Source organism: Argentina silus (genome assembly GCF_951799395.1).
Source record: "Argentina silus genome assembly, chromosome: 1".
Classification (NCBI taxonomy): domain Eukaryota; kingdom Metazoa; phylum Chordata; class Actinopteri; order Argentiniformes; family Argentinidae; genus Argentina; species Argentina silus.
In genome coordinates, this window is record NC_139655.1 from 34,201,695 (window position 1) to 34,216,944 (window position 15,250).

Here is a 15,250-nt window from a genome sequence, read left to right on the forward strand (position 1 = left end):
CAGTACTGTACACACTCTCCTCTCTCTCCTGATGTCGTTGGCCTCTGCGGGCCTTCCGTCAAAACAGCACATGTGGTCGTCGCTCCCAATTTGTCCCCTCCTGTCAACACCTGCCATTGAAAATATGACATTTTTTCTGTGATTTTGTTGCTAATCGTGTGTGTGTGTGTGTGTGTGTGTGTGTGTGTGTGTCTACAGGAGCCATGCCAGTGCCTGACCAGCCCGCGGAGCAGGAAAAAGGGGCTATGCTGCCCCCCATGATGCCTGCATCGAACGGAGATGGATCAGAGACGGAGACCACCTCTGCCATCCTGGCCTCCGTCAAAGAGCAGGTAGGCCTGTGTGGATGTGTGTGTGTGAGCCCTTCCCAAACATTTGTCATTTGCTCTTACAGATGGGAGCCAAATATATTACGTGTGACGATGCAGCAATCATGCATGCTATATTCATGCCTCCGCACACTGAGGCAAAGCTAAAACTTAACTCAGTTGCTAGATGGTGCCAGTAAGTCGCACCTGGGCCGGTTTTCTAGAACTAATACAATGATCGAGTTTGTATCCCACAAACTTGACATTCAAATGTGAAGATTCAGTTGCTATATCGGCAGCCTGGGATAAAACATAGAAGACATTTTATTTCCTATTTTGGCAGCTTGTTTGTCCTGTAATATTCTGTCTTATCGTGATTTGTGCTCATTCTGTTTTGTCTGTCTGGGCTATCATTTGTCTGGGGAAGATGCCAAGATTGGATTAGTTTTGCAATGTACACTTATTATTATTATTATTATTATTGTACAATTCAATTCTCATAAGAGCTTCAATACATGTGTTATCAAGGGCAGAAGCATGATTTGTGAAATAGACATCAATTTCCCTACTGTAATAACACACTTTTATTTGACTTGATCTGGAACTGTTCCAACATTGTTTCTGGCAACACATTTGATCGTTATGGCTAGAATAAGGAACAAACATTTGATTCTGGCTTTTCATCCCAGACACAGATTTGATTAACTTAGGTACATTATAGCCCATTACAGAACAATACAGAATGTTTTGCATGGGCATCGATCCATTATTTAGGCAAAGTCAAGGAATTGGGGAGATGTTGTAGGTAGGCTGCCAATTTATTTACAAGTCTCTCTATCTAAGCTCACTCACTTAATATGTCCACTACAAATAGCAACCTGCACTCTGCTAATCACACTGGTTAGCCTGAAGCCTGACTATCACTCATTCCAGTTTTTTGCCGCCAGCGTCTGCTTAAATAAAGGTGAAATAAACAACTATCACCACTAAATGTAGACTTTTCGCACAGGCCTTTCCAATTAAGATGCGCAGCCTAAAACATTATTAACCATAAATTAATAAATTTTTCTGAGTGGAATTGGAAGTGAAAAACACTACATCAACACCATAACTCCAGATTTCTTTGGTATGAGAAATGTACTGCAAAAGTAATACAAATAGACATGGAGGCTTGTGTTGGGTTGCATCTTTGCACTGAGTGTTTTTTTTATCCTGGTCATATGAAGCCATTAAGATGGTGGTTAGGCAGGCCTATTGAAATTCAAATGCAATGAGAGGTCTAAAAAAAAAATAGAGTGAATGAACTCATGTCTATGACCTCAGATCAGATCGTATACCCAGCACACCACTTTATCAAAAAAGAGAAACATACAAATTATTATTATCCAACTTTTTTTTTTACTATCGTGGATGAGGGGGATGAACATGTTGAGGGTGGGCTCAAAGAATGGGGGATTACGGGTTCATTCATAAAACTCACCAGCCAGTAACCATCGACCCGGGAGGGGGGTATTCCCGACACGGCCCAAGTGATGGGGTATTCGCGAATGAGTCAGATCTTTGAATGTTGGAAATCGAGTTGCAAATCTGTAAGGCCGTTTTTGTTTTTTTATGTTTTGGATTGAAAATTATTATTATTAAAAAAAAAAAATTGGAGGATTATTATTAGGTTATTTTCACATTAAGAAGAAGGTTATTGGACTCCGCTGAACACATTTAAACGACACATGTGCCCAAGGACCAATTAGAAGTCAAAATTACGCTAAATGGACTGATTTTAACAAGGAGCTGAATGAATGTTTCTTTTAGGTGAACAGAGCTGAATGCTCACTGAAAGGACTTGGATGCCCACTACTGTACCACACACATCTAACAGACAGCCTGGGGGAATTTGAAATCTGAGGAACATTTGTACTCTGTACAATCCTATATTCATTTTAGTATTGTGGGTGGTATTGTTTGAAAATAATGTGAACACTTATCAGGGGATGTGTTTTTATTGATTCCCCAAAGCTTGGGTGAATGCTCTGAATGGTTATAGATGACTGATTCCAGTGAGATAAGCAATTTCTGAGACCCAAAGACACTCCAGTGAGCTTAGGGGGGTACTGAATTTGGTGCCCCCATGCCAAAGCATTTGATACTGTACTGATCTTTAATGTACCATTTTACAATGGAGAAAAAACATTGTTTCTGTTGAGTTTTTCTTTGTTTGTATTTTAGTCTTCCATATGTGTATATGACATCACATACACATCCAACACAAGTGTTTCACAATAAAGTAACATATATGTAAATAGAGCATAATTCATAGCATTACATGTCAATAATAATACAAAAATAACAAAATAAGAACATGATGGGGACTGATCACGATTTCTGATATTGTTTTTATGTTCTGTGATCCTCACTTTGAATTCCCTCTTGGTTTTAACAACATAATAGAACCCACACGGACCTTTCAATACATAAACCACACATGTTGTTTCTAATGTTGTTCCTAGTGTGGGAATTATCTAAAAAGTAGGCTATTTCGAGTGAGTGGGTGTTTTTTTCCTTCTTTTAACCCTGCAGCTGAATAAGTTGTCGATGCCGAGTTGAGCTCGCCATCCCCAAATTTTACAGCAATGATAATTACGAACTTTACAGCAATGATTTCTGCCTGCCTTTACTTTCAAGAAAGTCTTTACTTTCAAAAAGGTTCGGTACACAGGTAGGCAGTCAATGGGTAGGCAGATAATCCAGGAAGGGGGTAGGCAAAGCAGGGTTTGGTACACATATAGGCAGTTCAAAAAGGCAGGCAGATAATCCGAAAAGGGGTAGGACTGCAAAACAGAAACACACAAAAACCAGGAATACTTATCACTAGGAAATGCTGGGATGTATGACACAAAGGTACAAAGACAAACTGGCACAGAGGCAGGGGAACACACAGACTAAATACACAGGGAAGGATGATGAGGAACAGTTGAAGCCAACCAGGGCGGGGTAGACACTCACACAGGTGTGAAACACACAAGGGCAGGTGGTGAAGTGTCTGAAACGAGAGACAAGGTGAAGAGCACAAAAATAAACAGGAAACAATAAATGAAGAACATGAAACAAAGACAAACATAAACTAAGGAGCAGAGCGAGACGTTACAGCAATAAGACTGTATAACTCCTCCTCCGGCTGGCTCCATCGGGGTGATCAGAGTCAGGCTGGGGGATGTTAAATCATACTGGACTGTTCTTCCTGTATATAATGTTTCACATGTCTATTTTATTTTTTATTGTATTATTCTATTGTCACTTTATTTTGTTGTTGTTGTTTGTGATGTGAGCTGCTGTAATGCACCTATATGACAGGGATTCATTTGTAGCCAATTATGATGAGACATGATCCGCTGGAAAAGGGAGAAACATAATGGTAAAAATACCCACAGTTACTGTAGGCAATGACAGATGACTCGCCAGATAGGGCAGTAAGACAGTGAAAATATGATTAGTTTACAGATTAACGTTTGTGAGATTTATATATCATATAATTCCAGCTATTTTACCACGCAATTTCCACACAATCACGGCAACACACATTTTCAACACAATCTATTTGGCCTCCTTCTGTACCTGCCCCCCTTATCCTGTGTGTGTGTGTGTGTGTGTGTGTGTGTGTGTTATTGTCGATATCTCAGGACACAGTGTCGTGACAGGTCAGTGTTGATGATTAAGTATCACAAAGGTTCACAATATATTTAGGCTGTGTAGAATGACCTGACCTGATTCTTTCCTCTTTTGATTTGAAACAAAAACACTTGAGCTGAAAGTTTTTTCATCCTGTTTTATTCCTCACCACTAGTCATTTCCTGAAGAACATCATGCACGAATTGAGATGGAATATTACCGTTCCATTATAAAATGCAGGCAATTGAGTGTTTTTTCAGTGTTAAGAACTAATGTATGCCAAGGGAATCGGGAGCCTAATGGATGGACATTATGCAGATTATGAGCCGAGAGCTGAAGCCAAGTAGACATCATTGAATAAGACATTAAAAAGTACCGCAATTACTCAGCAAGGAGCATTCAAAGGTACTGCTTAGGGACGTGTGTGTGTGTGTGTGTGTGTGTACAGTATTATCCCAGTTGTGTGGATCGTTCATCAGTTGATATCAGAATGCTCTGTCATTGAGACAGCTTGATACAGCACTGTCCATATCTACAGAGAAAATAAATGAGGGCGAAAGAGACAGAGAGAGAGACTGGAACAGAGACTGGAAGAGAGAGAGAGAGGGAGGGAAGGAGAGAGAGAGAGAAAGGGAGAGGGAGAGAGAGAGAGGGAGGGAAGGAGAGAGAGAAAGAGAAAGAGAGAGAGACTTTCCAGTGCTTTTGATTAATATGACTGTACAGTACATGTCTGAGTGGGAGGCTGGCAGAGCAGAGTCACGCTCAAAATCAATGGCCTGGGAAATAGAAGTGTGTGTGTGTCTGTGTGTGTGTCTGTGTGTGTGTGTACGAGTGAGTGAGTGAGTGTTATAGTGAGTAGCCTATATCTCACTCTGTGTTAATTTCCCTCACAATACAATGAATTCCCAAAGTAGTTGCCTCTAGGTTAGAAAGGCCTTTGCGGTAACCATTTCCTTTTGAAAATACCTCAAGTTCACATCGATTAAAAGAAAGAAAAGGGCGCTGTTTTGTTCGCCTTGGACCGTCCCTTTGTGAGAGAACGTTGTTTCATCTCTTTATATCTCATGCTAGCATCTTCAATTAGTCATCGTGCTTCAGCTTTTTGCTTTCTGAAGTCTTTTGTGTTCTCCTGAGTACTCAGTTTACCTTTACTGTGCTGAAGGACAAGCGCCATTCCGTACGTTTTCTTCGTATTTGAAAAGGGACTACTAGTCTTTATTCAGTAAATGATTCATTTTCCCATTGGAAGCGAAGCATCAATGTCAAACAGGATCGGTACCGACGTACTCAAATAATGTGGAAATGTGTTTATTTGGTTTTACTACAAAGCATTACGTTTGGTGCAAATCCAGCACATGCAACACAGTTCCCGTGTGAATAACAGTGGTAGCTACATCAAGTTATGGGTATGTTTGTCACTGGCAGGGACTGGGGAGTTTGTCAGGATCAAGAGAAAATTATGAAATTTACTGAGTTGGTTGTAACATCCTTATCTACACAGTGTGTAATTAATTCCTTTGCAAACCAGAGACCCTATAAAAACAAAGCTATTAATATAATAAGCTAATTTTAAGAGTGTCATAGCAAAGGGTCTGCCTACTTATGTACATGAGATATTTCTGTATTTCAATTTGAATACATTTACTGACATTTCCAAAAACATGTTTTCGCTTTGTCATTCTGGGGTATTGTGTATTCATTCTTTTTTAATTTAATCCATTTTAAATTGAGTCTATAACCCAACAAAATGTAGGAAAAAGTGACGGGGGGCCTGAATACTTTCTGAAGGCACTGTATGTCTCTGTGATTTCTTGGCTGTTTGCTGGGTTGTGTTAGGATTTCTGCTTGCTTGTCTTATCAGTACATCTCCTACATGGATCTCTCTGGCCTAGCTCTGATGTGCTTGCTATGCGTCCCATATGGCCAGAGATGGATTAGATAGAGAGAGTGTGTGTGTGTGTGTGTGTGTGTGCGTGCGGGTGTGTGTGTGTGTGTGTTTGAGAGGAAGAGGAGATCAATACATGTAAGAGGTTGAGATCAAAGGCATATTCCAGACGCACATCACACACACCCTGATCCACACAGACATACACACCCCCAATACCCCCCCACCCCCCTTATTCCTAGTTTGTAATCTCCCCGTTCGTGATCTTTAGTGATGTTGCTTTAGAAACCCAGCAGGCGTTCTCCCTCTGCGGCTATCCAACATGCTAAGCACACACACGCTTATCGCCAAGATGACCATTCCAGCAGGGGTGTATGTGTGTGTGTGCATGTGTGTTTCTGTTGGTGCGTGTGTATTGTGGAGTGGAGCAATTACAGTGAAAGAGGTGATTTAGGTGGTGATGACGATGATGACAGGTTGTGTGTGTGTTTATGACAGTTAAATGTATGTGTGTGCGAGTGTGTGTGCTTGCATGTGCACATTTTTGTGTCTGTGTATGTGTGTTTTTGCATGTGCGCATGCGTGTTTGTTTGTGTGTCTGTGGGTGTGTGTTCTTGCATGTGTGCTTGCATCTGTGTGTGTGTGTGTGTGTATGTGTATACGTGTGTGTGTGTGTGTGTTGTGCGGAGGAGTAATTACAGCGAGAGAGGTGATGATGACAGGTTGTGTGTGTGCTTATGACAGGTAAATGAATCTGTCATTGTTGTACACCCAGGAGGCTAATGTGTTTTCATATCAATGTATCCGTCAGTGCACTACACTGTGACTCTCCCCTCAGTCACCGTATCCTCTCCTGACAACTGGTCGTTCCAGCTGTGTGTTCCGAAGGTCAGACAGCCAATTACAGAGTCGTGGCTGTCATGTCATTATACAGACTGGAATGCTAAACATCCTCATCTCCTTTCATGTAGAACATACACAATGTACAAGACACACACGCACACTCACACTCACACACACACACACCCACACAGACTGCTTTCTTACTTCATTTGTGTACCTATACACAATAGTATGCGTTGCCAATGTTCTGGTTCACGCATATGGTTATACAGGCAGGTGTAATATATGCCATTTAGCTGACGCTTTTATCCAAAGCGACTTACATTGCAGTGAACGTGTACATTTCAGTATATATGGTCCCAGCAGGAATCAAACCCACAACCGAAGCGTGGTTAGCGACCATGCTCTACCAACTGAGCCACAGAGGGCCAGCAGGCAGGTGATTACGCAAGGCACAAGGCAATCTAAAGATGCCGGTTCGGTCATACTGCAATACCTGTTTTTGAATGCATTGTTCTTTCACATCGATCTTCGTGTACTTTTTGTATCTTTTTTTTTTCCTCCACGTCTTTGAAGAAGTTTCTGCTATTCTTATTTACTACCCGGGGTTACAATTGTGCTTTGTAGGGATGATTTTTTTTTTGTATTGTATTTCACCTCACACCGTAGAATAGAACCGCCGGGATCATTTGGTTCAGGCTGTACTGACACAGAAACAATCATCAATCTAAATCTCATTCTGTTCTGAGGCGGGATGCCAGTACTCAAAGTCTCAAGTTTTTTTCAAGCCTTGTAGAATTTCAAATAAGTCTTTTATTTTTCTCCGGAATATGCCGTCAAGAGCGACACATCACTAATCTCGCCCGGTTTCTTCAAGGCTATAAACTAATAGTGCTTCTGACAAATGAGTTTGGCTATCAGGCGTTAAGTCGTTCGGGAAGCTGACGGCAATGTATTAATTACTGGGAAGGATTAAGTGGTCACGTGACTTATTTTCGCTCATTGTACTCTATAATTGTCTTCGATAATCACCTTTTGATCAGGGTCAAAATAACACATGGTGCAGTAGAAATAAATGAATTACGATGGAGAAAAATGATGCATTAAACACTATCAATCAAAGTCTATGTAACTCACAAATTGTGGTTTGCTTTGCTACGTAACAACTCATTATTCCTGTCAAAAAACTCTTGTTTGATATCTAATTTTATAATGATATACTTCATTTAATAACCCAATGAGTGTGACTTTAAAATCCACTTGAGACAGTACAATACAGTACTGTGCATTTAGACCCCAACTGCGCTCCTAAGAATCTAGAAATAGTCAGATTTTTGGCCACAAATCTGGCATTGGCATGAATGCATGATTATGGATTCTGCCCCGTTCCATGTACTGTATGTCCCTGGCATCAACATTCATATTGATTCCGATATGATCTATTTCTGGGATTATATTTTAGTCATCGTGGTGATCACCTCTAAGCACGCACACACTGTGGCAGTCTCACGCTCGTGTGGACATGGTATAGAGTTGTACTTTATTCACACACACACACACACACACACACACACACACACACACCATGCACACATTCTATAAGAGCTGTACATTGTTTACCACACTGATGTTATCTCATAAAAAGCCCTATGCCTGTGTGTGTGTGTGTGTGTGTGTGTGTGTGTGTGCGTGTGTGTGTGAATGATGTTCAGTGTCTGTGCTCTGTACAGTGTGAATATTCATGTTCTTCTGCCTCCATAGTGATTTATTCATGGCCCTGTGAGCCAGTGACTATGTAACATACCATATGGGGACACCTGTGGAGAGGGTTCATGACCATGGAATATACAGTGCCTTCGGAAAGTATTCAGACCCCTTCACTTTTTCCACATGTTGTTGTGTTCTAGACTCAATTTAAAATGGATTAAATTAAAAGAATTTGCCATCAATCCACACACAATACCCCAGAATGACAAAGCGAAAACACATTTCAGTAAATTTATTCAAATTGAAATACAGAAATACCTCATGTACGTAAGTATTCAGACCCTTTGCTATGACACTCTTAACATTTGCTAAAATGCAAAAATGTCATCAACAAAGCACTCAATAAGTTGAATTGAGTCCATCTTAATGCAAGGATAATAGTTCATGTCATTTTGGAATTAATATCTTTGTTTTTATAGGGCCTCTGATTTGCATAGGAATCCATTTTAAATTGAGTCTATAACACAACAAAATGTGGAAAAAGTGAAGGGGTCTGAAAACCTTCCAAAGGCACTGTGTATGTGCATCTCACATTATGTAAAATCTCATCTGTTCTGTTCTGAAGACCATTGGCTTGTTTTCCTCTCTAGAGCTCTGTAAGCAGTTCAGTGCCCTTTAGGAAACGCTCCAAAAATTTTAATGTACTTTTTCTAACTCAGACCTTACCGTTTGGCATTGACTACGGGTATTCTCAGTTCCGCCATCTGAAATACCAATGAGCCTGTTTTAAGTGAGGCACAGTGTATGGAGGAGATTGGAGAGGCGGGTTTTGATGGATCATAACCCCCCCCCCCCTCCCTCTTCCTCTATCTCTCATTCTCTCCCCCCTCTCTCTCCCTCCTCTCCCTCTCCCTCTCTATCGATATCCTGGCTGTGTGATGCCACGGTTTTGACAGGTCTGATTTGCAGCCTGTATACATTAATTCTGTCTCAGGGTCAGGAGCTGAAGGGGGAGAAATTAAAACGTCTCCCCTCGTCACAACCATCAAACACGGAGAGCGGTCTCTCAACCTGCTGTCTGACAGTGTGTGATGATAGAAGTCAACTTTTTTTTCGCTGTCGTGGCAGTTAACCCTCAATTGACACCCTCCAGACCCCATTTCAAATATTCAAGTATTTAAAGTCATTTCAAATGCTTATATGTGCTTGATTGAGTTTGCCTGCCACAATGGAACCAATAGGATGGTCCCACAAGTGCAAACCCTGCCAATCTGGCCCTCCAGGCAAGCCTAAGCACACGCTAGTGCTATTGTAAAAGTGAATGAGGTTTGAACAGGCTTTTGTTTCATAAAACATTTATGTTTTGAAAGCCAGTGTCCGGAACCTTTGTGTTCTCTGTCTTTCAACATCCACACCCTGTGCAAATTACTCAGCTTGGAAGCCTACATCTTCCAGAGTCACGAATACCCGTGTGTGTCTCTGTGTGTGTGTGTATGTGTATGTGTGTGTGTGTGCTGGTGCGTGTGCGCGTGTGTGTGTGTGCGTGTGTCTCCATTATCCTGGACATTGCCGTCTGTTATTTTGGGGAAATCTCTGAGCCCTGCCAGTAAACATACCCAGCAGGGGGAAGACGAAATAGCCTTCAACAATATGGTACACACACACACACACACACACACACACACACACACACACACACACACACACTGCGCCAGCATACATATCATACAAAAGCACACAAACAGACATACACCACAGACACAGACACACCCTCCTTCTCTAAGGAAAATGCTAAATTCTATGTTTGTAGGTGATATCAACACATCCCAGTCCCTCTCACAGGTAGGTCTCTTTACACACTGCAGAGGAAGTCCAAACAAGCATCCATCTTTTCAAACTTGCCCATCAACCACCAGGAAAAACACCTTTCATTGTCTCATTCCTTTTTCCCCTTCCCTCTTTCTCACTCACTCCCTCTCTCTCTCCCTCATCTATCTTGCTTACTCTATCCCTCATCATTCTCTTGATCCCTCTCTCTCCCTCTCTCTCTCCCTCTCTCCCTCTCTCCCTCTCCCTCTCCCTCTCTCTTTCTTTCCCTGCCTCCCTCCCTCCCTCTCCAGGGTCTTTGGTTCACACAGTAACCAGCTTGTTTACAAACACACACAAACACTGCGGCAGCATACATATCACGCAAAAGCGCACACGCACACACACACACACACACACACACACACACACACACAAACCCTTCTACTCTGCATATCTGATTACCCCCCAGCCCTCTGTTTTACGGCAGTGCCCTAATGTAAACTCACTCTAGCTGTGCTGTATTACAGGGGATTGTCTACCCTCTAAAGTCATTTGCTGAAGAGCAATACCCTCTCCACATAGATTGACTGTCAAAGACTCCACTCTTGGAAAGACATAAACCTTGTTGTGTTATAATGTAGCCGGTTTGTTTCTAAATGCCACTTGCCATTTCAGTTAATGTCTCCCCCTAAAACGGGTTTTGCCGGATATACCGAATGTATGCTGAATGTTTTGTCAGTGATGTACAAGCCATTTGTCATGGTTTTCTAGTGGGTTATACACCGTCAAACGAGTTGTCAATGCTAGATACTCAGGGGCTTGTTTTGTCTTGCAGGAGAAAAAGGCGAAAGCTAAATGACAATGTTGCATCTCTAAGCGTGTCCATGATGAATGTGTGTGTCGCTCTAGGTATAGGATGAGTGGCGGTGGAGGCTGGCGGAGGTAGAAATCGGAGGACGGGCTCATTGTAATGCATGGAACGGAATGAGGGATGGCGTCAAACACGTGATTCCATTCCATGCATCCACCAGCCTCCCCTGATGAGTGGTTATTAAGTGGCATGTCTGGGTGTGTACAGGGGTAGAATTCAACCATGAGAGGTTTAGTGTGTTTGAAAAGCTCTATTGAATGGAAAAGCAATCTTGGCGCTGGCCCTGTTATGCTGGAGGTCCTCAACCGGAGCCAAGCGCAGGAATGGCACAGGTAACGAACCGATGGAACATCATTGAGCATTCAGTCAGAAAAAAAGCTGCAATTATTTTCATTCTGGTCTGGTAACTCTGGCAAAACCCCAGGTGTTCCTTTTACAATTCCACCCCTGGATGTGAGTGGTGAAAAGGGGTGATGTTCAACTGTCTCACCCCAGAAAGGGAGCTCCCTGGCTGGCTGGGGGGGTCAAAAATGCTCTGGTGGTCTTCGATGCTGATGCCGACACTCGCATATCTGTATATGTTCCTTTTCGTCAACATCAACCTGCCCCCCCCCCCACCCCCCGCCGCCATCAACATCAAAGAGAGAGAGAGAAAGGAATTGCCTGGTCCCAGATTTGTATGTGCTTTATCCAATTCCTCCACTAACATCTTTATGCCAAACAGTCTGGCCTCGCTTCAATCTAAACACTTGGACGTTCTTTTTATTAATGAGCGCAAGGGGTATTCTCTTTACTAAGAGCCTCAATTAAGTCTTAGTATGCAGCCAGCAAGCTACTAGTTTGCCATAGTTTGAGTCTCATCTAGCAAGTGTTTTGAAGACTATTTACTTCATGAATTCACAAAGGTAATTGGCCATACTGTGATATCGTGGTAATCCTTATACTGTGATTTTACATTAAAAATGGTGCATATAACCTTCAATTTCCACACTGGTTTATTGATCCTTATGCGCCACCCGTCCTCATCACGGAATATGTTTACGTTCCCCAAACTAGGCCGAGAAGTAGAAGTTTCCTATTCATACTTTATTACATCTCTGGCTAGTATTAATGTGTTCATTCGTTATGTGTCCGCCGCCCCCTCCCAGAATTATACCTGGTCATTTCGGGAAAACAATCCGGAAGCCTGTAGAACCAGGAAGAACAATGACATCGTTAGACAGGAAGTGTAATGAGGCGTGAAATCAATATGTACAATCCCGCCTCACCTGGGGCATGCTGGGTAATAGGGTGTCAGGAGTCGTTTGGTGCCGTTTTAATCACGGAGACCTTGAAACATCCCCACGTAAACAAGCTGGTTACCGTGTGAACCAAAGACCCCTGGAGAGGAAGGGAGGGGAGGAAAGAGAGAGAGAGAGAGAGATCAAGAGAATGATGAGGAATAGAGTAAGTGAGATAGATGAGGGAAAGAGAGAGGGAGTGAGTGAGAAAGATGGAAGAGGAAAAACAAATGACACCATGAAAGGTGTTTTTCCTGGTGGTTGATGGGCAAGTTTGAAAAGGTGGATGCTTGTTGGACTTCCCCTGAGATGTGTTGATCTTACCTTCAATCATAGAATTTATAATTTTCCTTAGAGAAGGAGGGTGTGTGTAAAGACTGTAGTACTAAGTGGGTAAATGGGAGCGGGGGTTCGCCGGTGGTCTGCCGTCCTTTTGTACCGGGCCGAGCTCCTGAGGAGCACCTGCCGGGTCCGGCTCTGGGTGCGGCGACACCGCCGAACGAGTGTCTGAGCAGAGGGGGACGCTGACCTCCGTCTCCAGATCCGGGAACAGCGGCAGCTTTTAACCATAGGTACACTCGAAGATAGAGACCAGAAGCCAGAACCCTGTAGGGTGTTGTGGGCGTACTCAACCCAGATGAGGTACTTCCTCCAGGTGGCTGGGTTCTGGGAGATGTGGCAACGTGGACACGTCTCCAACTCCTGGTCGAGCTGCTCGGTCACACAAACACACAAAGGTGAAATGGCCCAGCTGAGCACAGTAGATGCATCTGCCCTCCTGTATATGGCGCTGACGCTCCTTGGGAGTGAGCCTGGCTCTTCCCAACTGCATGGACTACAGACTGGAGAATTCCTGGCCCACTCAGCCGTAGCCCAGGCTTCGGCTCTGCCGGTAAGGTGGGTGATGACGTAGGCCACCTTGGCACGTCTGGAATGAAGACGCCTGTAGCTCGAAATGCAGCCCACACTGAACCAGGAATGCCAGACAGTTACTGGAGTCCCTGGAAAACCGCTCGGGTCTGGAGAGATGAGGAGCCGGTGCTGGCGGTGTGAGCATGGAAGCAGGAGCTGGAGCAGGAACAGGAGCAGAGACAGAAGCTGGATCACGGGTTGGAACTGGCGCCAGGACAGGAGGAGAAGTGATGAGAGTCTTGAGGCATGCCATCAGCTGCTGGATCTGGTCAGCCGATTGAAGCAAACCTGAAAACCTGGCCGCCGATGGAAGCCTGGAAGCCCTTGTGTCGCTCTGAGAGCCCACTCACCCCCAGGCAGATTGAGGTGGCGAGGAATCTGTCTCTCCTGGATTTGAAGCGCAGCGCGCACAAAGTCTGAGTTGGCTGAGTCCATAGTACAGTCAGAGGACTCCAATGCACGACTCTGAGACAAAACTTAAATCCAATAGAAAGTCTTTACTTTCAAAAAGATTCAGTACACAGGTAGGCAGTCAATGGGTAGGCAGATAATCCAGGAAGGGGGTAGGCAAAGCAGAGTTCGGGACACAGGTAGGCAGTTCAAAAAGGCAGGCAGATAATCCGATAAGGGGTGGGCAAAAAGGCAAAGTCAGAAAACCAATCGTAGATCAAAAACCAGGAATACTTAACACTAGGAAAATAGCTGGGATGTATGACACGAAGGTACAAAGATGAACTGGTACAGACACAGGGAAACACACAGACTAAATACACAGGGAAGGATGATGAGGAACAGTTGAAGCCAATCAGGGCGGGGTAGACAATCACACAGGCGGGAAACACACAAGGGCAGGTGGTGAAGTGTCTGAAACGAGAGACAAGGTGAGGAACACAAAAATAAACGAATAACATGAAACAAAGACAAACAGGTGTGTGACAGTGTGTGTGTGTGTGTGTGTGATTACACTATGTGTGTGTGTGTGTGTGTGTATGAACTCGTGTTAGTGTGTGATCTGATCTGTGATCTACCCTCACAAGATCATTGTGTTCTAATCAAGGCATCTCTCTGCCTGCTCTCCCCTCATCTCTCACCCTGGTTCTGTTTCATTAGCCGTAGTGCTGCGACACAGCCCAGCCCTGGCCCTGCATCAGAAGTAGCTGTACCTGCTAATCACTTACACCGGCCCTGCCTCACACTCACCCTGAATGCTAATATGCAGACTATCTGACTCTGCTTAGCATATAGCCTGAAAGCTAATGCATAGACTATCTACCTCTGGTTAGCTTATAGCATGAATGCTAATACATAGACTATCTACTATAGCATAACATTGTTATGAAAGCTATCTACTGTAGCATAGCATTGTCTGAAAGCTAATACACAAACTATCTACTGTAGCATAACATTGTCTGAAAGCTAATACACAAACTACCTACTGTAGCATAACATCTTTGCCTGAATGCTAATACAGCAAGCTAGCTGTGGCCTGAATGCTATTGCCGATAATGCTCAAGAAGTAGAAGTTCCCATAGGCACAATGTACGGCCTGACACACTTTTTTCCCTATATCTGACCTGTTTCAGTTCCCTCTGGAGCGCGTGCTTCAGCTTGTCTGAGCCCGGGTGATAATGCACTAGCCTGTTGTATTGTTGTAGCTCCCATCTCCTCCATGCGACAGTACAGCTAACCCTGGGAAACTGAGCCATCTGGGAAAAGAGCATTGATTAAGTGAATGTGTCGGCCAGAGCTTTGTGTTTACAGATGAAGCTAAGTGTTTGGGTCAGACGCTGGGAGGGAGAGAATAGAGAATCTCCTCCTGTCTTCTGTCTCCCCCAGTGTACTCCTCTCTCCCTCGTCTCCTCCATTGTCTACCCCCCCCCCCCTCCCCCCACCCCCCCCACCCCCCCCCCCCCCACACACACACACACACACATATTCTAACCCACTGTCCCTCTTATCCTGAAACAACAAG

General features: G+C 43.7%; 1 protein-coding gene across 1 annotated transcript in view; it reads left to right on the top strand.

The window, feature by feature from the left end:
- Window positions 1-203: 203 nt before the first annotated feature.
- The window catches only part of LOC310817842 (catenin delta-2-like), a gene marked incomplete at both ends in the record, with an annotated part of 185,540 nt that continues 170,493 nt past the window's right edge, over window positions 204-15,250 (top strand). The window contains 1 exon segment of the mRNA XM_083688557.1: window positions 204-332. Within this exon segment, the coding sequence (XP_083544683.1) occupies window positions 204-332 (129 nt within the window).